The sequence below is a fragment of the Xiphophorus hellerii genome, chromosome 21, assembly GCF_003331165.1.
Source record: "Xiphophorus hellerii strain 12219 chromosome 21, Xiphophorus_hellerii-4.1, whole genome shotgun sequence".
Lineage (NCBI taxonomy): Eukaryota > Metazoa > Chordata > Actinopteri > Cyprinodontiformes > Poeciliidae > Xiphophorus > Xiphophorus hellerii.
The window spans coordinates 4692562-4717545 of record NC_045692.1 but is presented as its reverse complement, the minus strand read 5'-3'; the positions used below and the strand labels follow the sequence as shown (position 1 = coordinate 4717545).

The window sequence follows — 24984 nt, the reverse complement described above, 5'->3', positions numbered from 1 at the left end:
GTTTTATCATTAGCATACGGAGGAAAAGAGGAAACAGGTGACTTGAGTCTCGGCATCCACTTGGTGACTAACAGCGCCCCCATCGGAAATCCACAAAGCGTTTCCAGAGGTTTCCGGGTGGATTGAGGCCTGCCAGCTGCTGCTCTTTGAATTCAGAACACACAGAGGAGCACTCTGTTCTTTCTCATTTTCTCTCTATTTTTTTTTTTTGTCGTTCTTGGTAAGGGAAGATGAATAAACTCATTCCGTAGAGGCCTCGGTTATTCAGTCAGCAGAAGCCCACACACACGCGCGCGCGCGCACACACACACAGACACACAAAACACAGCGATAGGAAGCCGGTTTTTTTCCCACTCGGTTGGGGAAGTAGAGAAACGGATTTAAAGAAATGCATTTATTTCATCTTGCAGAGAACTGTTTGCTGCATCCAACTCAATTATAAGCCGATCAGGCAGGGACAGATAGTGTTCAGAGGCCTTTTCTGAAGCTCGGCCTCGAACTTCTCGCGATGTTGTTGTTTTTCTCAGCCGCCCTGACTAGGATTTAGTCAGGTCATGCAACTTTGAGTCATATAGTTCAATACCCTGCGGCAATACCCTGAGTAATACCTCGACCCAGTGATTACACTCTGCCGTTAAGGGTGTAATTGGAAAATTATCTCGAACTAAACTACATCTATGCAAACACGCATAAATACTTAAATACCACGCATCTCTGTTATTCCTATCATTTACTTTCCAGTGCTCATGCTCAATGTGTTTACCTCCGTTTAAATGCTGAGAGTTAATTTGCGCATGCAGGATCTCCTGACAGGTCTAAAGATGTTACAAGTCTGAGCACGACTTGATTCTCTTTCTGCCTTTCTGGTCTCATCAGTGTGTGTGTGAAACCACCAGAGACTGCACACAGTGGCTGTCGGGACGCAACGGGATTTGAGTTATTATTTTTGACCCATAGCAAAAAGGTAGAAAATAGACACAAAAATGGGCTCATAAACACTTATTTTTACAACAAGTTATTGGGGGACGTTGTAGATGGAAGAAAAAAACATTTCTGAGATGTTTTTAGAAAAAACAAGGACATTTTGGAGTTTGAAAAGTCAAACGGTGGTGAGGGGGGGAAAAAAACGGAGAAATTTTGAGATCGATTTCAGAAAATGTATTGAAAAAACAAGAAAATTTCTGAGTTTGAAAAGTGAAGAAAATTGTGAGAAAATTCCCAGAAAGCTGGAGATACATCTCATAAATTTTGCTGGAAACAACTCGGAAATCTAAAGATTAGCCTCAGCAATTTTCTATAAGAAAAAACAAGAACATTTTTAAGTTTCAAAAGTCAAAAAAGTTTGACTTTAGGAAATTTTCTGAGCTTGAAATGTTGAAAATTTTCAACTTTTTTGAAACTTCTGATAACTTTTTAGATTGATATAAAAATTTCTAAGGTTTTTTTCTAGCTATTTTTTGACCTTTCAAACACAGAAATGTCCTTGTTTTTTGTAGCATTTTTTTTAGACTATTCTCAAAACTTCTGAGTTTTGTAGTGGAAATTTACTCCCACTTTTTCTTATTTTTTTTATTTATTTTCCATCTACAAAGGCCCTAATACGCCAGCATACATCTTTGACAATGCTGAAGCAGAAAGAAAGTTCCTGGAGGACAATTACGCGCCGATATCTGGCTCTCATATTGAACTTATGAAAAGATTGGGCTGATTTCTTTACCCTGGCTCTCATTCTTTTATGAGTCAGACTGTGCGGTCCTCGCCGAGCCTCGCCGAGCCACGTCCTGCGTGCCCAGAACGTGTGGTGTCATTTGTTTAGACCGGCTCGACTCCAAGCACTTATCTGGAAATATAACCAAATGTTAAACGTGGAGGAGATGGACGCTTGGTTTTGTTGAGTCAGCAGAGTCTCAGACTGCAGCGATGGTGGATCACGAGTCATAATTCACGTCTCCCTCCGAGTGATTACATCAGCCATCAAACACGGTTCAGCCTTTCAGCTCTCGAAGACAAATAGGTTTATATGTGAGGAGGATTTATTTACCTCAAGATCCTCTCTGGGTTTTCGTACGATTTCTAAATGTTATTGGTTTACATTTATAGGTCAGTAAGTGCTGTTCTTGGCGTTGGGTTAAAAGGAGTCCCAGTTGTAATCATTATCAGGGCTTGTTTGTTTTTACAGAGGCCTCTGCGGTTTATGGAAGATTTTGTTCCAAATCTAAGCACCCTGACAGCCTGCCTTCCTCCCTGACCCGAGAAACCTCAGTCTGTTAGCGCAGCCTCGCCAGCGTTCTCCCTGTTTCTAACAAGCGGCCATTAATAAATCATGGTTTGCTCATTACCCAGGCCCTGTTATCCTCCCATGTCTGTGGAATTGATCTAGTCTGTGCACTTCTTTGCTGGAGACCCCATGCTTCTGTCCTTCACATCTTGCAAGGCTTCGCCGTCAGTGGCAAAACTTCCCCTCCCCAAGTTTCCCCTCTGCATTCCGCTATCTCCGCTTTCCTGTTTCCTTCCACCGTGCTTTGTTTCATCCTTCTCCACATTGCATTGCATCCTGTGACAGCTTACCTCGACGAGCCTTTTTTTATTTTTATTTTTTTCTTCACTCACATTGCAACACATTTCAAATTTGGTTCCCAAGACGTTCACAAATTTGCAAGGATTGACTTTTTCGGCAAGGTTCGGTACCATTAATCATGCCACAGACAGTAAAAGAACCCATCCTCTCTTAACTTTAACATTCTGAAATCTACAAACCTCTGTTAATATGCTGATGACTAGGATCAGAAAGAAAAAAATTGCGCCACATAAAAATGTGACATTTATTCCCCTTTTCCACTGAGCAGTAAAGCGTGGAGCGGAGTGGTGCGGTTTGGTTCGGTTCACTCTTTTGTCTGCTTCCATAACAACAGCGGTCCATTACAACCGACCCGTAACGTAGCATTCCTGGACCCTTCACTAAGAAAGGCTTAGTGAAGTTGTACGCTCATAAGACAATGGTACAGTATGATTAGGGTGGGGCTACTGGCGCCACACAACACAGTCCATTGACTGGAGGACAAAGAAACTTCACTATCTGCGTCTCCATTACAAATGCGTACAATAATTTGTAGACAGATTTGCAGATTGCAGCGATTCCATCAAATAAGAAACACAACCAAGTAAGATTGTTCGTGCGATAACTTGTTAAAAGCCATGCTGCATCATGATCCTCCTAACACTTCCTGCCATCTTGTTCGTCATTTCCGCCAGTAGCAACATCTGGTTGTTGATCACATGACGCGGAAAAAGTGTTTCCATTGCGGTTTTGCAATATACACTAATTTTGATCCAGCTGAAAAACCACCTCCTTTTAGCCCAATTCTTTCTTAGTTAGAAAACGGGTTTATTCTTTTTTTCTTCTTGAAATTGCAGTGTTTCCACTTAGTGAATTTATTTTGGTAATTATAATTTGCTCAATTATATGGTCAGTGGAAAGCAGCCGGTGCTTGTCGTCGAGTTCAGTTGGATATGTCTGACAATAAAATAAAGTACCAAACCGCACCAACTTGGGTTGCACCACAAGCGAGGCTTTAGTTAGCACAACTTAACTGAAAAACAAACAAGTCTGCAGAGCGATTAGAAAGGACCGAAATGATCTCATTCTGCAGAGGTATCAGTAAAGAGAAGGGTGCAAAATGTTCTGGAACAGTGTATAAGTACCATGGCGGGGTGGCAATGGCCACAAATAAATAAAGAACATTGAGTACAAAAACTAAACATTTCTTCAAAAACAATTCAATTGACAAGAAAGCAACGAGCCAGACAACTTTCCAGAAGACCAATACCAAAACTGGATAAGCTACAGAAACGTGCAAAAACGATTGACGTGTTCTACATGGGACAACAGTCCATTTTTCAGAGCAAAAGTCAAGTGTTGGAACGGTCTACACAGGAAATATGTTTGCTTAGATGCATTGTGCTGTGGATAAGAGAAATCCTCACAGACTTATGGGCGTGGAGAACGTCTGCGAGACAAACCAGGCTATTATTGTCAAAATGTGGAGTACTTATGGACTTTTATCGAAGAACACTGCTGAAATACGGAAAACAAATCAAAAGTCGTTTCCATAAGGTGTTAGTGTAAGGATGTGCACACCTACTTTTTATCTTTTTTCTCCTTTGACCAGAGTTATTTGTTATTCAGTTGAATTGTACAAGACATGTGTCACACTTTGAGAGCCATGTTGTTGTAGGACAACACTGGAAAACTGATTTCACAGGTTAAGTTTTGTTCATGTTGGACAGCGCTAGACAGATACGTCACCCAAATACTTGCCAAGCCAGCATCTAAACAGTTTCAAGAGCCGCTGATCTCTTTACAAAACACTTAAAGCTGCGACTGAGACCCCCTTTCATCGTCCCCTGGTGTTTTCTGAAAGGACAAAGGGTGGCATGGAGAGGCAAGTCAATCGTACTGCTGTGTCTCTGAGCTGCCAAGAAAGGTAGTCCCAGCTTCGCATCTGTCATCATATGTAAGGATTAGCTGGCTTTCTGGCTTCTCTAGGGAGTGATGAAGCAATGAGATGTCTGTCCAACCAGCTGGTCAGTGGATTTAAGGCAGAAACACACTGGGTTGATAGCCGTTTACTCACATTTGATGGGTCATGGTGAATTGTGCTCAATCAGAACAAGATCATTGGAATTCAGTCATGGGTAGCTCCTGAAATGAAAGTGGAACAAAACCAGTAAGGGGCTAACATTGCTAGCCTGGCTATTGCCATCCTATGCAATTGCGTTTGATTCTAATTTCTCTTCACAGCTCATTCTGGGCTTTCTCCCACTGACTTGGATTCCTCCAGTAAAATTTCTACTGGGCCAATCAGCTAACAGAAGAAGTTGTGAATGATGACATCACAATTGTAGTCTGCCTGTAGTTTTAGCAATAGCAGTGGAGGAAGTAAACAAAGCCGTTCAGTCCGTGTTAGCTAAGTTTCCAAATATGGAATTAGCATTAACAGCCGCCTTGTTCGAACTTCTCTTTTCACAGGATGGGTGGTTAGAGGGCAGTCAATTTATGGCAAGCTTCATATCGTCAAACTGGCGCATTACAAATTTTACCGACAAACGTTAGCGATTGGGCAAGCAAGGCATAGAACAAGTGTCTGGTTTTTGCCAGACTACTTACATACCATGATGAGCTTTACCGACTGGGATAGGAAATGTCCAACATACGTTTATGTATTCTGTTCAACTAAATTCAAAAATACTTTATCCCAAAGGGAAGATAAATGTTGCCATAACTCATATCATGCAAGTATTTTCAAAGAAGTGTCTCAAGAAGACACTAAAGACACTTCTAATGTCATACATGACTGTCATCACATGTCAACAGCTCATCCTCACAGTAGAGACGATATTTCACAGTAAGAAGTTCTCGATGACAAGACTGCTAATCCACCTCGCTGGCTTTTGCCACTCCTTTTTAAAGCGTTGATGAGAAAGGCAGGAAGATAAAGACGATGGAGTCGGAGATCTGATTCGTCCCCATTTTGATTGACCACCATCCACAACCTTTTCCGTCAATGAGGTTCCTGACCATCCAGGAGCGACTGAAACAGGAGCTTATGTTTGTAACCCTTTGACACAACTGTTTTATGTAAGAGTCTAGTGTCTTGCTTTGTGCTGGTGCATGGCAGAATGCCTTAAACGAACTATTAATCATATAAATACAGATGTACAGACCAAACGACGGGGGAGAAATTGACTGAAATGACTGACTGTATTAGGACAGCGCTCCTTAAATAAGTAATTTGTTGAAAAGTTCATGGCTTGACATGCAAGCACCAAGTGTTCCCAATTACTCCCCACTCATTTCAGTCTCTTCCTAATGACTCGCTGTCACAGAAGGTATTCTAAGCCTCTGTTCTGCTGTTCCCCCCAGTTTTTTCAAATTTTTATTTATTTTTTGTTATCTTTTATTTAAGCCCAAAATTTTGCATAAGCTGCCTCATTGTGCTTTTGCCCCTCGGTCCAAACAGAAAATAGGTCAGGAGGGCTATATGGATATAGATAATGGAGACCTTTCAGTGCTGAACCCGCGGTCCAAACCTCGCTGCCATCCGCTGCTTTTCCCATCAAGCTCTGCCACAAACAGCCATTTACCCCACAGAGAAGAATTCAGACGTCATTAAACCGTCTCAGGCCGACAGGATTTGACTTTACTTCTATTTGTGGATCCAAAAAATAAAAAATGTGGAGTTTAACTGTGAAAGTCCCCTGAGCCAATTGACAGGAACAACAGTATTCTGTCTGTATATGACTGACTTTTTTGTGTGTGTGTGTGTGTGTGTGCCTGGGTGTGCGGGTGTGTGTGTTCGGCTCCATCCATCTGAATCGTTGGAATGAGACAGAGAGAATGAGTACGGTGGAATCTCATTTATTGCTCCCATCTGTTTATGTCTTTTTACCGCTGGAAGAAACCTAAAGGGGGCCGGAATGACCAGCGTTCTGTGGCAGGGCCTGTGTTCCTTTCCAGCTCTCTTAGTTTGGAATCACTAAGTGCAGTGGATTGCTGTATATGGGCCTGGCAGACAGGGATGTGGGGGGCCCCTGGAGCTGACTCTTGACTGTATGGCTTTGACATGTTGGATCCCTGTTAAGATGCGTGGCGGCAGATAACCCTGGCTTTAATTACCCAAAGTATTCACACGCAATCCGTGTCTGCTGGCTATGCGCTCTCGCGTCGAGGATCTTTGAGCCGTCTCCCTTCCTCACGTGCAAACACAGGGGATCTCCTCTGAGTCGATTCAGTAATCCGCCGGTCTCCATCCATCAGGGCCCGTTCCCGTCTCCCGTCAACATCAAAGGGACGTCTCTCGTCTCTCGCCGTGATCTTGGAAGCCCGTCTCCTCCGACACCCTGGCTTCCTGCACCGCTCCTGCGTTACAGTGGCGCCGGCACTCAACACCATTACTCCTCATTAATGTCAGCTCAGCCTGTCAGAGGTGCCGCAAACGCTTGTTAAAACTAGTTGCGCTGCTTTTTCCTCAGAGGGGTTGGGATTCTTTGAAAGTTTCTCAGCTTCGCTCAAACTTTTTTTTAATTTCTTTTTTTTGTCTTTGTTGGGGGTTGAGTTACGATGGGTGAAGTAGCCTCTGCTGGGGTACAAGCTGTCCATACTCTGTGAACCTGTTCACATTTTGCCACACTACGACCACACATTTAAATGTACTTTTATCAGGATTTTAGTCAATTGACTATTGAAAAGTTAATGTGCGGTGGAAGGAAATGACACATGGTTTTAAAGGGGCAGCATTATGTGTTTTCCAGGCACATAGTGTCATTTGAAAACACAATCAAGTAACTATGTTACCTTCAGTTGTTAAGAAAATACCATATTTATATTTACCAAATATCAAATAGGCGTTGTAATTTGACTCCTTGACATTAGGCCTCTGTCTCTTTAAGTAACTCCTGCTCTTTCTGAAACTCCGCCTTCAGGAAGGCGTCACAACATGGCTCCTCTATTAACCCTTTAACAAAGTTTTTACCTGCGTTTCACTAATAAGTAGCTCATATAGGTGTTTTCTAATTGGAGGGGCTGCGTCTCAAAGGCGGAACTAGGTCCAACCAGGTAATTTGTGCAGCTGAATGGTTGCCATGGAGATTAAAGGATTTCTCCCACATGTGTGGAAGAATCATGGCAATGCTCCAGGTATGTTTATGATGAGGGAATAACATTCTAACAAGTTGTAAATGGAAAAAAAAAGATTTTACATGATACTGCCCCTTTAAATTTTTTTTTTACAAATGAAATTCTGAAAAGTGTGGTTTTTCATCAAAACCTGCAATTACAGCTCCAACTCTATGTGGGTTTTCTTTGCACATATAAACACATTTGCTCATTTGTTCAAGGCTTTTTTGCGCGTTCTTCATCAAGCTTAACTCAGATGCAGAACAACTGTTAACATCAATTTTTGGTCAATTTAACATAACTAACTAAATACCAAGAGTATGCCGCAACCTTGAACCAAACGCCTTTCCGGGGCCATGTAAGCATTGCATTGTTGCCGTAGAATAAACAAACCCATAGTCAAATCTCTGCATCTTTTTCAGACAGCGCTTTTTTCAGTACGTCTTCTCAAAACCCATTCGGTATGCTTCTCGGATCATTTTACCCAAAATAATAACCCGGAAAAATACTAATGAGATTATAAAAACAACATCATTCACTTCACTCCACAATCATGCTCTACTTTCTTTTGGTTTATCACATAAAATACGTGTCAGACAGAGTTTGTAGCATGACGAAATACTAAGAAGTTCACTTTTAAAGGCACTGTTTGTTTCTCAGCTGAGGTATTACTCAGACCTGTGGTCCCACTCGTGATAAACAGCATCATTTACATAACCAGAAGCCAATTTGGATGCCGTTGCTGCCACATAAACAGATGTCAGCAGAACTTAAAGTGGTGTCTGCGCTCATTCTTGCCTGGCAGCTGTGGTCACCCTTGTGAACGGGCTCGGTGTGCGGATCTTTGGAAATAAACAAGCTCGAATGAATGAAATCCACGTACGCGTAAGTCAAACAAAAATCACAGCATAGCTGTAGACTCATGCTCCCGTCTGACCCCACTGCATGCGGCTTTTTCTATGAGAAAATGTATCAACCGTCCGGTAATGTACCGCAGCCCGTGAACACCCCGCGGCCCCCCGCCCTCCCTGCATATTTTAAATGCACAGCGTTTTTATATTCACCCTGTATCCTTCTTTCCTCCTGGCCGATTTTGATAATGTGATTCCAGACGTTTTTCTGCTCCCATCCAGCAGCCTCTTGTCTCCCATCTCAGGAAATTAAGTTGTCATCCCGTGTCTTTTTCATTAAGGCGCCTATCGTTTCATTGCTGTTTATTAAATTCCTGCTGGAAGTTGATGAGACTGTGGCCAGAGGTGATTCCCTGGTTTTACCTTCCCCCTACTTGCTTGTGTTTTATTAATACCAACTGTGGATTATAAGCCTCACTTAAACGCTTGCTCCTGATTTGAACAGAGCGTTGCATGTTACCTATGTTGTAAAAACTCAAACTTATAATTGCATCTCCATCCCCTCTGCAGGTGGACCTCGGCTTTTTGCGCTTCATCTCTGCCATCGGGACACAGGGTGCCATTTCCCAGGAGACTCACAAGATATACTTTGTCAAGTCCTACAAAGTAGACGTCAGCTCCAACGGAGAGGACTGGATCACCTTGAAAGAAGGCTCCAAACAGAAGGTGCGACTCAAACATCTGCTTCAGACCCCAAATCACATGTGGGAACGGTTTTTAAAGAACGACGATGGGATTTTTCTGGCCAGTTTCCAATCGCTTATTTACAGCTTCACCGCCTCGCATTAGCAGTTAGCATGGTTAGCTTGACTTGCATTAGGAAATCATCAGTCTGTGTGTGCTGAAAAAAAGAGAATGGCGCTCCAACTTAAAAAAAAAATAAATAATCGAGTTATTTGTTACTGTTGATTGAATTAAATTTGTGAAACTTAATTTATTTGCGTTTGTTTAACATGGTAACTTAATAGATTTAATATTAGGCTGAATGAATCAAACTAACACATCTCTGCATGTTTTAGTAAATAGTTTAATGAAATTCTTTGGGCTTCCTTTGACTTGACTTGAAACATTTCAGAGTGACTAACGATGAACTTCACTCATAAAACAGTTTGTACACCAGAACTCATTGTTGTTCCAATAAGAGGAGGTTAGTGTGTCTCATTTGAAAAAATATTGGATACTGATATTGGGATGTGTTTACTTATTGAACAGATAATTATGAGTTAAAAAATAACTGAGATCAGTCAATACAGATGATGATGCATTCCTAACAAATATACAAAGCTGTAAAACATTTTTTTATATTGACTTCCATAAGTATTTTTGGAAAACTTTTGTTTTTAGATTATTGATTTTGGCATACAACTTCAATTGGTATCTGCTTGCCGCTTGCAAGAAAGCAGAAATGTCAGTTGAGGTGACAAATAGGTAGGAAGGTTGAATGAAAGAATTGCTTGTCATGTCTGAACAGCTGGTAGAGGAGGATCTGGAACACTAAAGAGAAAAAAAAGGAAGGAAGGAAGTAAAACGAGTGGCATGTTGGACCGGAGCGTGACTGACTCTAACCATTGATCGCTGATCGGACTCGTCAAAAAGGCCCCGCTTTGTCCATCTGGAGACGAAGGCAGCTTCAGCTGCGAGTGTCCGGAGGGGTCAAAGACTCATTTGGGCCCCTCACAGTCCCCTCATTTGTGTGGCACGCAACACCCATAAGGCATTTTTCAAAAAACACCCCCAAAAAACCAATGAGTACAAAAAAAAATTCCCAGACCAACTGAACAATCGTTTCCCGCCCCCAAGCTTGATACTTTTACGGCCTCTCTCCAGAGTACACTGTTCCCTTTGTAAAGTGGCAGCTTAAAGGTGCCGCCTAAAGCTCGCCGTGTGTTTTTCCGGCCTCTAAAGTGCTTTTGTGTGGAAGGGTACCATTTGCTACATGCTGAGCCTGCAGTTTGGCGTCTTAGCGCAGCTCAGGAAAAAAAAAAAAAAAAAAAAGCCACTTTACAGTTAGCAAGCAGAGAGGAGACGCTGCACGGCATTTAAGGAAGTGGCCGACTTTAGAAGGGTCCTTCAGCGATGTAGTCGACGGGTATGCCGGGTGAGGGACCTGGTAGCAGGCCGCCTGGTCTAATGGATCAGCCCCAGCCGCGTTTCAGTTTCTTCTTAGATTAGCTAAACTGCCATCTTTCCATCTGTGCATCCCACTCTGCTCAGCTGGAATCCTTTCCGCCTCGTAACTCCTCAGTCAGGGAGGTCAGGAGGCCGCGCGGCTACCTTTGAGATTCAATTACTCAGAATGAACTGTGACGGACCTCAGGCGGCCGTTCGTCTGGGTGGCCGTCCTCGTCTTGTAGCGCTAGTAAACAGTCATCTGACCCCAGGGGAGAACACCGGCGTCTCTGACCTTTCGACAAGACAGGCGCAGTAAAAACCCCACACCCGATCTGGGAGCGGAGGACGGTGAAAGGGCACCCTGAGCCAATCGGATCTGATCACTGTTACACATCCAGCCTCAGGTTTCACAGCGTTTTCCCCTGCTTCGACTACGACATGTGAAGAAGGGCGTCTCCCATCCCCTTGACATTTCAGCGACTTATGACACTCTGTTCAGGAAACGTTAATACAATTTAGAGACTCACGTGAAACAGCTTGAATGGACAGCTGTTCTTTGACACTGGCTGTGCTTCCACTGCAAATGTGTCTGTCGAAATTCCACTAATGTTGATGAAACGCAATTTTGCGATTGTTGTGTTTCTATTAAATAAGAAATTAGCACTCATCATCTGTCAGTTGTCAGAGGAGACATTGGCGACTTATTTAGCCGTTGGAGTGACACTTGGGAGCGGCTATGTAAACCGTGTGATGCTGTGAGAGCTTTGGTGGAGCCAGCTGCGTGTTGTCTGAAAGAAACCATAATCCTCTTACCACTTTCTGTCGTCCTCTTCTCCGTTTCCGCTAGTAGTAATATCCGGCTCTTGATCACATGACTCGGGGGATGTGAAAAAGTGTTTCCACTGCAGTTTTGTCAAGTACTATTTCAATACGGCTGAAAAACCACCTCATCCTAGCACAAAAACGCAATTTTTTTTCCCGAAATTGCCGTGTTTCTATTCATTTCAATTTGTGCAATTTTATTGTTAAAGGAAACGCAGCTAATATGACCTCTAGTTTCCCTCTCTGCATCTCCTTTCCTGCATTCTGTAAATAATCCGTTTGTCTCCCGCCATTCTTTCACAGATTTTCCAGGGCAACACCAACCCAACGGACGTCACCAAGGCCAAGCTGCCCAAACCCACGCTGACGCGATTCCTCCGCATCCGTCCAGTCGCCTGGGAAACGGGCATAGCGCTGCGCTTCGAGGTCTACGGCTGCAAGATATCAGGTTGGCTGCAGATGATGCTCGTCTGTATTACCCACGATTCACCTTTCCGTCCCTGAAAACACAAAGCTCATTTTTAGCCGCAGCGACTACAGAACTCCGAACTCTCTCTGCTGCCTGGTTTTTATTCCCAGTCCAGACCGCAGCTGCATAACAACAAATAGTGGCAAAGGAATGGGAATTATCTATTAACATGACTTTGTGTTTAGATGAATCTCATTCGGCATAAACAGAGTAAACAGCTGGCATGCATCTGCTGATGGATCTGGGTGGGCTCTTGCTGATCTGCGCTCAGCCTTCTCTTTAGCCACAGCTTGTTTTGTTTTTTTCTCTCTTTTTTTGCTGATATAACTTTGATTTTAGTAACAGTTTTCTTCCCCTTGCCCTTTTGTTGATGTTTTAAATTAGCGTGTGTATGCCGGTGGCTCCATTTAGTGTGGCTTTATCACATTTATCTTTGTCTCTGTGGGACACGAACATGTGTATTCAATTTGGATTCCTGCTTGACTAAATTAAGGGCAGAAAAGAGTTAGTCTTTTTTTTTCTGTCAACATCTTGAATAGATCTGGGCCAGAAGGAGGTTCTCACTGTATTTACGCAAATGTGTATCATAATTTATTTATTTATTTTTTTATCAGAAATGTGTCAATTGCAACTGATCTTGCTAGAATTACAGAGGAATTTGATTATTATAGTTATGATGATGTTATTGGCAACAGTTAGATCAGATATTTGAAATTTGATATGTATGGAAACAAATGTAGGTGGAAGATTATAGATATTGGCGTTGAGATTTATATGGAATATCACAAAAAAACCAAATCAACCTCCAGCTGGCAGCTTAACAGACACCATTCATAGTTTAGTGAGTGTTTATTGACAACAGTGTGACTTTAATCAGTGTGAAGCTCCGTGGCTTTAGCAGGACTTTAAACTTTGGGCTTACAGTACAGAGGCAGTAAACAATTTTTGTGCAACAATTTTAAATTATGATGCCACAAACCCACAAATCTGGATTCTACCCCCACATCAGACGTAGAAACACCTGCAGTAATGGCGAGTTACTGGGATGTTTAACATCTTGGGTAATTTACCTCCGGGATAAAGACGTACCTAGAAATAATCTAAGGGGAAAATTTAAGGAAAACTGCAATGATTGTAACAAATTAGCTCTTCAAATTCTTACAATCATTTAACCTGATGCGTATCCAGCTGTAAACCAATAGTAAGTAGTAAATTGTCACCTCCAAAAGTGATTTTGGCAAGAAAAAAAAAAGAAAACCTTTTGGCAAAAGATTACTTGTTAATTAAAGAAATGTGTGAGGGTTAAAGACCAAATGTGACTTCAGTCCAAAAACAACATCCTCCTTTAACTGTATCTGTTCATGCCTGTATTGGTGTCCACGATTAGAAATATTCCCAAATAACTAAGTGCATTTTTCTTAGTGTTTTCTCCAGTAGACTCAATTCTGTTGGGGACCAAAATTGCAACATTTGTTACTTTTTAAGCTGATGCGGTTCACTTTCACTGATTGGTTCTGTGTGAACTGATCCAGACCCTTTGAAATACCTGTTTGCCCCCTCACCTGAAGAAGAAACGACACGAAAAACCACAGAAGACATGAGTGCAACTTCCTCCTTTGCAAAATGCGTCAGATTTTAGCGGTGGTAGGAGTTTTTGTTTTGCTCTGCTAAAACACCACAAGCCATTTCTCCCACTAGTGCTAGACACATTCATTTGTTTTGGTTATATTTACCCACATTGCCAGAGTTCACTTCCAACGAAGTTCAATAAAAGTGTAATTAACAGGGCTAGTGTGAAAGCAACCTTAAAAAAAACAAAAAAAACTCGTAGCCTTCTTTCAGCTTGATGATGGCATGCAGCAACAGGTGGGGAGGGAGCGTTACAGTGTCAGTCAGTGCTGGATAAGATTTGGGTCACTCTTGGACTTTCTTCGCTGTCACTTTAAACGGACTTTCAACCCCAGGAATGGTTTGATGAAAAATGGCTGCGCTTTTAAACGGCCACTTCTTTCAAACCTTGATTATCGGTAACAGAGCTAATAATGGAATGGGGATTATTTGGAGCCAAAATTGTGAGGTGACTTTGTGGTCCTCCTCTCTATTTTTAGCCAACGAGTCCCTTATGCATCACATATGTGCGGTCAATCCTATAAGAGCAGATGGCACTGTGGGTGCAGCGGGGGTTACAGCTGAGGCCTGTGTGCGGGGCACATAATCAGAGCGCTGCGCCGCGCGTAAACACATCACAGGATCGAAGTCACCGCACGGCCTCCAATATGACGTTAGTGCCCGTTGGTTCTCTGAAGACTCTGCCAGCTCCCAGCATGGTCAGGCAGAGGGAAACCGAGGCTGTACAGGGCTGCACAAACCCTGCGACTCGACTCTCCTCTTCCACATTTGATCCTGCGGAGAGTTTTCTGAGTTCATCGTTGCTTTCATCGAGTCTAGAAGAGCCAAAGCAACGCAACCCGAAAAGTGACCGAGACCAGAGAGGAAAGGCTTTCAGTCTGAGAGGTCCCGTCTTCGGTTGACGGCAGCGCAGTTATTCAGGAGATTACAAGAGAGGGTGGGTTGAGTGTCACAAAACTCTTCGCCGCATATGACCGTGGTCGCGTGCCTTCTGATGCAAACAGCTACTCATTAATAAAAGGATCCGCCACCCAGTTGTTGGTAAATACAACGCCACAGCGTCGAAAATAGCTTGGATGAACCACCGATGCTCCACCCAAACCTCGATGGTGGCCGGCAGCCCAGCATCATCATCGCTCCTCTTACCCATACACACAAATGTAAACAGTCGTACCACCGGGGCGTGTCACGGCATGTGCGCTGCCTCTGTAATCGCAGCTGAGCTTGATTAACAGCTCCAGATGATCTGGAGGGTGGTGGGGGGAGTCGCATCAGTTGCTTTTATCTCTACACACACACGCACCTTTCCCTTGAATTCTCCTCACTTCAAAGGCATTCATATCGCAGTGTCTTAGTTTCACACAGCCAAAGGCCAGCTCCTCTCATCACTTTCAACACATCTTGGCCTAAGACGAAAGAAAAACAGGAGAAAAGTCCCAGAAAAATGCTTCTGTGCATTCAGCGATTGCTTGTTTTTGGATTGCACGACCAGGAATTCATCTCATGGGTTTTCATGGGAACCGTTTCACATAGGCAGAGATTGCCTGAAAGAGACCTTGTTCTGCAAATATTGGTTCTGTTTTTCTCCCCCTGTGCTGCAAAGCTGAAAATGTACACTTTTTCCAAAATGAACACAACAAGCGTTGGTTTTTCTTCAACAGCGGAGATATAATAAGCTACTTAAGGTCTCTAGATTTGTTGCTTTTGGGTTTGAATGAAAGATTTGGAGAAGCAGTGGAAGAACGGCAAAATGCTTGAATACCAAAAGGTTTCTAGCCTCCTCCATTCAACTTCGAGTGTAAATAAACAAAAGTGAAGTAAATCTGAAAAGACGTACGTTTGACTTTGGAACCAAATGCAAAAGGTGCAAAGAGCTAAAATTCATCAAGAGCCGAAGACAAGATCAGAGAAGTAGTTCAAAAGAAAGAGGGAAATCTGGGACACCGGACAGGCAAACAATGATACATTCAAAGATATAATCCCATAGATGTTGACAGCTGTGAAGCAGAAGGCGAGATGATTGCTGTGGCAGCAAAAACAGCACAAAGAGACTGTGTTTGTGTGTAGGTATATGTAAGTCTATGGAGAGGGGGCAGAGAAATAGAAAGGAGAAAGAAAAAAACAGGGCTCCCAGAATGCGGGAGGTGGAAGCACCAGCCGGGAAGAGGGTTTTAATTGGCTGCCTGGAGACAATCGCTTCAGGCTGAAGAATTAGTATGCACAAGATCTACCAACACATAGAGAGACAGAGAATAGAGGTAGAGATCACAGTAACATCACAAAGAGTTTGGGGAATGAGCCTCCTCCCAGATTACCACTGTAGATGATCTTGGACATCGACCCCTTTAGTTAAAGATGAAGTTCTTTCTGTAAATCCGTTGCATCTCTGCAGGGGTTTCATTTGATTTGCATCAAAAAAGAAAAAAAAGTTAAGCACATTTTCCTGTTCCTCTCTCGTCTCTCAGAGTACCCCTGCTCCGGCATGCTGGGCATGGTGTCGGGCCTGATCACAGACAACCAGATCACGGCGTCCTCTCACACTGACCGGAGCTGGGTGCCCGAGAACGCCCGCCTTCTCACCAGCAGGTCCGGGTGGACGCTGCTGCCCCAGCCGCAGCCCTTTGCGAACGAGTGGCTGCAGGTGGACCTCGGCGAAGAGAAGCTGGTGAAGGGGTTCATCATCCAGGGAGGGAAATACCGCGAGAACAAGGTCTTCATGAAGAAGTTCCGCCTCGGGTACAGCAACAACGGCTCCGACTGGAGGGTGGTGTATGACACCAACGGAAACAAACCAAAGGTAGGTTGGGAATGGGGGGGTTTAAGAAATCGTTTGGACATTTGTTTAGTTCTGAAGAGGTCAGAGAAACCTATGCCTTGCCAAAGAATCTGTAATTTTGTAGAAGGTACCACTTGAACTGATGAGGTTGAAGACTGAAGCATTCTGAAAGATGAACCCTATTACAAGTAGAGGAATTTCTCACTATTGTCGAAGGCTTAGTCTCTTCGTCAAGGGGACGAATTTTAAGCATTTTGGTGTTCAGGAGTGGTGATAGGATGAAGCGGACGATAGATAAATGGATGGACCCTTGTCTGTTGTAGTGTTTAGTTTGGCCAAAAAGCATTGCTGTCCACTTATCGTATCAGTCAGATCACCCGTCCCTTACATCTCTTACACGTTTTAAACTCAATGCCTGGGGGCCAAATCCGGCCCATCATAGCTTTTTATGTGGCCCTGTTAATGCCAGAAGCTTCAAGTTAACAGCTGAGTGCTTAAATATCTCCAATAATATTGAATCAATCAGAGCAACTTTTACCTGTAGACTGCCAAATTACATCAGTCACTCCATTCTTTTTCGCAATTCCGTGATCGCAAAATCAACATATCCCTGCGTTTTGCATATTTGTGAATTTATTGCACATTTTCTGCAGATATGTTAAGTGATACTTTTCACCTCAGTGCTGCCTCAGGCTGCCGTGACGTCAAGCTGTAGTCCATGATCGACGCGGTGCGTAACAAAAAGTCACATTTAGCATCATGGATCAGCACAAATATTGCCTTTCAGTTTCAGCACACACCAAAGAAAAAAAATCACAAAAAACAATCGCAAAATCCAGGAGTGTGATCAATGTGAAAAGATTTTGTATTTATTAATATTTTATGTTACCTAATTTTATCAGGCAAATCTGGCTCTTTGAAAACATTCATAATCTTGATGTGACTCAAAATGAAAATAAGTTTGATATGGCTGAGATATGGGATTCCAGATGCAACAGACTAAAATGGGAGCCGTTCTTCGGGTGGCTGGGCTCAGCTGTAGAGATAATTAACCTACATTTGGAGGTTTTCCAGACATGTTCAACCTAGAAGAGAAGCAGGAGGAGGGAGGAACCTTCTGGCCTGGGAACAAGCAGGAATCCCTCGGAATCAACTGAAGTGTCATTGGGGAGAAGGATATTCCCACCTGGACCTGTTACCCTTACAACCTGATCTTAGATTAAACAACAGATGATGGATGGCTGGTGAAGCGGCCAGGTGGATCAGTGACAAACATTTAACCCTTAGAGTGTGAATGCTCCATCAATGCCATAGAAGCCTACCTAGTTTGATTAGACAAATCATGTACTAGAACCAAGGCGCTTAAGAACTTTAGATAATGTAGTAGGGGCAATATTATGTAAAATTGACATTTTTGAGTTTTACAACATGTTAGGATTTTATTCACTCTTTAAAATCATACCTTTAATGTTGCCTTGATTCTTTTATGCATGTCTGAGAAATCCTTTAATCTCCCATGGCAACCATTCAGCAGTGCAAAACGCCTGGGTGGACCTAGCCCCGCCTTCAAGAAGAAGCTCCTCCCCAGAGCTGCAGTTTTCAAGCTTCCAAGTCTCCACAGCATGCAAAGCAGACTTCCCTTGTGACTCCCCCCACTCAGCTCCTTCAGACTAGCCAGCAGCAATTAGCAAACACCTGGTGGTTGAGCTCATTGCACGAGCTACTTCTCATTGAAACGCTGGTAAAAACATTGTTAAAGGGTTTATCGAGGAGTCATGTTGTGATGACTTCCTGGAGGCGGAGCTTCAGAAAGAGTTTCTTAAAGACACAGAAGCTCAATTTCAAGGTGTTGCATACAAAGTAAAATATTTTTTTAAGTCATATTTGATATATACAGCATTTTTCTAACAACTGAAGTTAACATACTTACTTGATTGTGCAATAATATGGCACTATATGCCTGGAAAACACAAGGCAACAAATTAAAGTAGATGGTCTGTTTTCTGACCCGATTTAAAGGTGCTTCTGAAAACATCTCAGATAAATCTGTACGTTGTTTCTGATTATGATGAATTTGGTCCACTTTCGCCGGAACGTCGCACCTGCCAGTTGTGAGTAATAAAGCAGTCACAGCGAGTCAATCTCGGCTGCGCTTTGAATCGCATTAAAATAAACATCGCAATCCCAAGTTCCCACACCCCGCTTGGCATTGCGTGTGAGTCACACTCTTTGGGTCTGTCAGGGGACAGTAAGAACCTACTTGGAGAGGAAGAAGAAATCACTTCCTAACTGAGCAAATGACGCAGTTTTGCTGCGTCCACAGAACACACACTCCACTTATGGCACGATGTATGCACACGCACACCCCCCCCACGCGCGCGCACACATCATGCTCTCATAAAGAGCCACGTACTTTTCCAAGAGGAGCTGCAACACCCCGTCCCCAATTACAATTGTCCCTGACAGCGCATAAATCTCATCCAGATGGGCTGATGGTTGATTTATGATGGGAGCAAGAGCGATCCATACCCCCGACTGTCCTAGTTAGCTGCCTTTCTTACCTCGCCAGAGAGGTACCCAAGCATCTAAAGCGCACCAGGCTCTCTCACGTGATCACCCTCATTAATCCACTTCCATCGGTCCTCTAGCTTCCTCTTTGCTTGCTCCTAAATCCTACATCTCCCACTTTTCCCCTCCAACAGCCATTTGTTTGTGTGCAACAGATCTGAGGCAGAGTTCAGGGAGCTGAAAGTTGCTTTTTGACAAAAAGGTCTGCGTCATGCTGTTTTGTTTTGGTTTGGTTTTTTACCCTCTGTGTCACCCACGTATGCTGCGGTTTAGATGTCAGCAAGACCGCAGATCTGCTGATCGCCTTTTATTTCCCGCCAGACTCCTGTTACTTTCCACCCAACCCGGCGCTCGCCACCCACACGTATCACTGTAAAGTTCAGAATGCCGCAATAAGGATCCCAGAGCGCGTGCTCGGGTGTGTGTACAGCATATTACATGTTGTGCCTACTGGTCTCTTTTTTGTTGTTGTTGTTTCTGTGCCAGATATTTGAAGGTAACAGTAATTACGACACTCCTGAGCTGAGGACATTGGAGCCCCTGCTGACCCGTTTCATCAGGATTTATCCAGAGAGGGCCACTCCTGCTGGGATGGGCCTGCGCCTTGAGCTCCTCGGCTGCGAGATTGAAGGTGAAACATGCGCAACACAAAAACGAATAAGAATCTTGTTTGATCTTAGTGGTGGGCAATATGGGCTTAAAGTTTTTCCATCACCGTGTTTGAAGGAACTGTTGTCATAACGATAAAAGTGACGATAACGACAACATATTTACTAGGTCTCTCTTGGGTAACTGTATGACTGTGACTGTGTATGACAGCAGTTATAACCCCACACACACAAATAATGACCTTTAAAATAACTTCCATCAGTTACGTGCGTCTACAGGACACCAGTCGCATAAGGAAGTGTGATTTGTATCACTAAACTGCACATGTTAATAGTTGTTTTTCTTTCTAATTTATTGGTATTTATTGATTCTGTCATTGAACAAAACAGTGGCAAAAATAGCAAAACCATCAATCTGGACAGCTTTATGGGATTGAAACATCAAAAATGGACAATGATAAATCAAAATTCTTTCTGTGGTAAGAAATGTATTATAATAAATGATGAAGGGATGAAATACCCAAAGGTTGCAAGCACGATATAAAACCACAAAACAACATTTTCAGCCCGAGCTTTTCCTGGTTCCGGTCAGACAGGATTAGCAAAATTATTTCCTCAACGAGAGAAAACATTTCCTCAAATTCTGAAGTTTACATACATTGAGGCTACTTTGGCTATGTAGACGAAGAGGTCAGTGGGTCCATAAACCTTTAATAATTAACAACATTTGACTTAAATGGAACTGTGGATGTGCTTTAAGGTAACACATTCCTCTGTTGCGTGATATTGTGGAAACCAAAACAAGAATCAATCAAGGCGTCAGGAAGAGAGCTGCACAGACTGGCACGTCACTAAATGGATGTCATGATGAAAGAATATTGTGTGTGAAATATTGAAGAACACAGGAAGTTAATGTTTGGGTGTAAATGGGTCTTCCAAATCCAAACGGACACTATCCTAATGCATAGCATCACTTACTTACAAAGTAGATTAAGGAGGACAAACTCAGTGTTTTTGTAGTGGCCATCAACAAGCCTCATTTCAGTTCTATAAATCTGAAATGGGCAGAGTTTTTTTTTGTTTTGTTTTGTTTTTTCAAATCACTTTATTAAAATATTGAACTCCCCAAGGGTGACCAGATGGGAGAGATTGGCGAGTTGAAAGAGGGAATCGACCAAAATCCCAACAATATTGCGAGACCCCAAAAAGGCAGTTTACTAAATACTAAGGAAATTAATGTAAACTTTGAAAAATAATAATAAAAAAAAACCTCTTAAAACACACATAATATTTGGAAGCTACAACTGACCTAAAGCAGGAACAGTTTATGGTTATACATCTTCCTCAGAGCGTCTATAAATACCTGCTTCCAGCTGGCTGCTGTGAGGGCCGCTGGGATTTCTTGGTGGCAAAGTGAAACCTTTTATCTTTGCCGTTGACAGCAGAAACACGTTTAGCTGGCATAATCAAATTTTCTTTCCCAGTGGTGAGGTGAAAACTGGTGATTCCTTTCTGTCCACGGCGGTGACGTGAGTACAGTAGGGACGTCTAGATAAGAGTTTTCCCAGTCTGAGCCTACAGTATGTTACATCTCTTCGTGTGTGATGTGTCAGGCTCGGTGAGGTGAGCAATCTGTCAACCAAACTAATAACGTGACTAGACACAACTTTCGCGTCATCTCTTCGCAGCATCCCTGGTTGTTTAATGATGGGCATGAAGGCTCCCTGTGTTCAGCACACAGCTGTCCAGCTCATGCTGTTTATTCCAACAAGGGACGGCTTGTCTTGTCTCCCTGTTACATCAAAGCTGCCCTCATGGCTGGCCACTTCTGGAGGGGATCAAATAAAAGCCCACCTGGCCTCCTGGGTTTGCTGCTGCCTGGCCCCCGATCAGCCTCTTCACAGCCCGTCCTCGTCTTTGGTCTTTCAAAGGAACCAGAGGACTTTGGTATATTTGAATTGATCCATATTGTTTCTGTCTATTCGCGGTCTCTCTCTGGGAGCAGATGTAGAGTACTGTGCGAAACGACCGAGCTGTCCTCGATGTCGAAGGAGTTAGACTTGGTCTAAAGTTTTGCGCTGAGAGGGTTCTGACCCATGGCTGTCCCAGGCTTTATGAAGGTATTTCAAGGTTGTTGGTTTTTTTTTTTCTTTTAATGGCGCTCACCGCTAACTTGTTTTCCCATGCGGTTTTTTAAAACCTCTTTCAGTGAGCCTGAAAACGAAGCCTAACTCAAGCGATGAATCGGTGTGGTGCCTGAAATTTAGCAAAGAGACTATTTTAGATTGTATGTTAAGGTGCTTCGTCTTTAGCAGACTGTCACAAAGGCGCAATCTTTTCCCAATTTTGACAGGTACTGAATCTAATTTTTCACCAATAACTTTTTTTTTTAACGCAGAGCTACAACAAGTATCCTTCTGGGTTTTGTTGAAGTTTCACAGATCACAACTACTAAAAAAAATAACCAGGGCTAAAGTTAAGTTATTTGTTTTGTCTCATTGCACCTTAACTCGACTCATCAAACGTGTGTTAATGGTGAGAACTGTGGTGTTCCTGATGTGTTTGAACCTTTTTATAAATCGACTGTGTTTAGCGTTGTCACTGCCTCATTAGGGGACTAGGAGTGGCAGGTTGAATTCAAAGCCACCAAGTCCTGACTTGAGGTATTCTGTAAAAATCACTAGTAGGTCTTTGACCAGAAGCATCACACCTAGCAAACTGTTTCCAGCAGATAAAGCATCTCATCCTGGTGCCACAAATTTTTATCGAGAAACAAGATCTTTTTTTGAAATTGTTGCATTTCCATTAAGCAAATTTATTTTCGAAATGTCAAATTGTGCCAATGTGTAGTCAAAGGAAATGCGGAAATTGTTCAGTTGATCAGCTATCTCAAGTTTTCAGGTAATCAAACATGTTGCTCCTAAAGACATTTTTGTTTCTCCACTATCTTTGATAGATTCAATTACAAACATGTGATTTTTGCAACAGGTTGCTAGCAAGGAGCCGTTTGCAACCAACCTGCTAGGTGCACACATCTCACTCGTTCATCTGTTTAGTTTGTAGGCTTATGATGAATGTACAACCTGGCTTAAAAACGGTAAAAACTACTCATTTACTGTTCGCATAAAATTTTTAGAAGGTCCTTGTAAAACTTTTTATTTTAGAATATTTTATTTTTTTAAAAAGTGCTTTTTGTTGGAAACTAAATTTAAAGAAATGAAGAGCAACACTTTTGTGCAGTTGTGTAGCACAGAAAGAGCCTAGTGGTATGGTAGTGGATTTACATATTGGATTTCAGGGAAGTCCATTCTCTCATAAACCTGATGGACTCCCAGCGGGACCTTCAGACAGGCGATAATGCTTGTTTTCACCCTTAATGCCAAAAACAGACAGACTCACAGAGACGGATGCACTCACAGCAACCGCAAGTACCTCGCCAAGGTTGTGGTTAAACGGACAACGTATACAATTACGCACATACACAGGTGCCTATTTGTCTCCTCAAGAGTGTGCCGGAGTGTGTGTGGGTGTGTGTGTGTGTGTGTGTGCAGTAAGAGCCACAGCAGGAGGGCTAAGTCCTCATTTCTGTAAGAGGGTTTCCTAACGCAGCGCTGACCCCGTCCCTGACCTCTCCCACCCTGAATCTGACAGAGGCTGATCAGCCTCATATTTCATCGAGCGGAGGGCGAGAGCGGGAGGATCGGCTCGCTCGCACACACTTTCGCCCCTGCTCACCCCCCCATCTGTCTATGCCTCTTCCCTGCTCAACCTCTCTCCCCTCGTTCTCTTTCCTCCCTCTGCTCTGGGGGAAGCCCGATCATTACTCAAGACGGTATAAAAACTTACAAATGCACGCTCACACCGCAGGACGGCTTCGCGGCAGTGGAGCGTGGCGTGGATCTCGGGCCTTACCCACATCGAAGTGATTCAGGGCTGTAATAATAGGCCATGGTTGCCCTGCCTATGTAGCCATTTGGATGTCTTTTTTTTTCTTTCTTTTTTTTTTGCATCTTGTAGTTTCAACCGCTCAAGCATCATGCGCTAACTTCAAGGCTGCATTTATACACCCACACCTCTCCAACTTGATAAAAGGAGCATTGCTAATAGCTCCAGCTGAAGGGGGAAAGAAAAGGAATAAAAGCTGACATTGAAAGCCAGTATGTAGCTGTGGTTGGGGTATTTACGTATATTTAATTTTTATTTTCTTTAGCTTTCTTTTTTAATCACAAAAAAACCAATCTATCATACAAACATCTAAAAGTTTCAGGACCCCAGCCCTGGAGGTCTGGATCAGAGGACCTCTGGTCTACAACATCGTGACAGAAAATCTCACTGAGTTATTTCACAGTAGCTGCGTTTCCTTTACAAATGTGTGAAAAACTTTGTCAGTGTTCCACTACTGTTGGGAAAAAAAACACAATTTCACAATTGCGGTGTTTCCATTAAGTAAAAAACACAATTAAAATCACACATGAATATTTTTGTTCACACGATATGTCATTACAAACATGCTGCGTCATCATAGTCCACCTGCTTCCTGTTGTTTCCATTGCAGTTTTGTGAAATAAAGAAATTTTGATATGGCCAAAAAAAAAACTCATCCTACTGCCAAAACTTTTTATCAAAAAATAAGTTTTTTCAAAATTGGCATGTTTGCATTAAGCAAATTTATTTTTGAATTGTCAAATTGCACAATTATACTGTCAATGTAAATGCAGCTGCTTTTACAGGAAATTATAATGCTGTTTTACAGGTAACTGGCCAACAACTATGTAGAAAGCTTAATTGGGTAAAGACAGGCAGAAGAATGGTACCTATATGTTCAAGAGTGATCACATCTTATTTTAAGACTAATCTGGAATTTTAATAATGCTGAATCTGCAATTTTAAAAATTGTTTAATGGGTTAAACGACGCAGATCAAAGTTAAAACTGAGGACTTTTAAACATGACAATCGTTGCATGCAGATTTCTTGTTATCTCGCAGTACTTTCCTTTGACCCCAGTCACACATGCATAAGGTCAGACTCATCAACATCCAGCCTCCTCACCAATACCGGTTTGGCTCAGAAATCCAATCAGTGCTGATTGCTGACTCCCCTCGCTCTTTGTCTTCCAGCTCCGACGCTCCCCCCGACCACTCCGGCCCCGAGCACCACCCCTTCCGATGAGTGTGACGACGACCAGGCGAGCTGCCACAGCGGCACAGGTGATGACTACGACGTGACAGGTGCTAACATCGCCTTCATGAGACTGCGTCCAAACTCTCCCCCCCCTCGCCCTCCCGCCTCTCTTACTCTGTTTCTGACTCCGCTTCCCCTCTTCCTTCCCCCATCTACGCAATGCCACCGAGTTTTCTTAGCATAGCCAATCTGGCATCTCTCGCGCACGCTCGCCAGCATGCATGCATGCGTC

At 43.0% G+C, this 24984-nt stretch overlaps 1 protein-coding gene across 3 annotated transcripts in view; it reads left to right on the top strand.

Annotated features, from left to right (window-relative positions):
- nrp1a (neuropilin 1a) overlaps nt 1-24984 on the top strand; it is an 83155-nt gene that overhangs the window by 49160 nt on the left and 9011 nt on the right. For 2 of the 3 annotated variants that reach the window (XM_032551082.1, XM_032551084.1), the window contains exons 8-12: nt 9097-9252; nt 11824-11968; nt 16084-16415; nt 19449-19593; nt 24689-24799. In XM_032551082.1, coding sequence (XP_032406973.1) covers nt 9097-9252; nt 11824-11968; nt 16084-16415; nt 19449-19593; nt 24689-24799 — 889 coding nt within the window. The remainder of the gene's footprint in view (nt 1-9096; nt 9253-11823; nt 11969-16083; nt 16416-19448; nt 19594-24688; nt 24800-24984) is intronic. The other variant, XM_032551085.1, reaches the window with a different exon arrangement.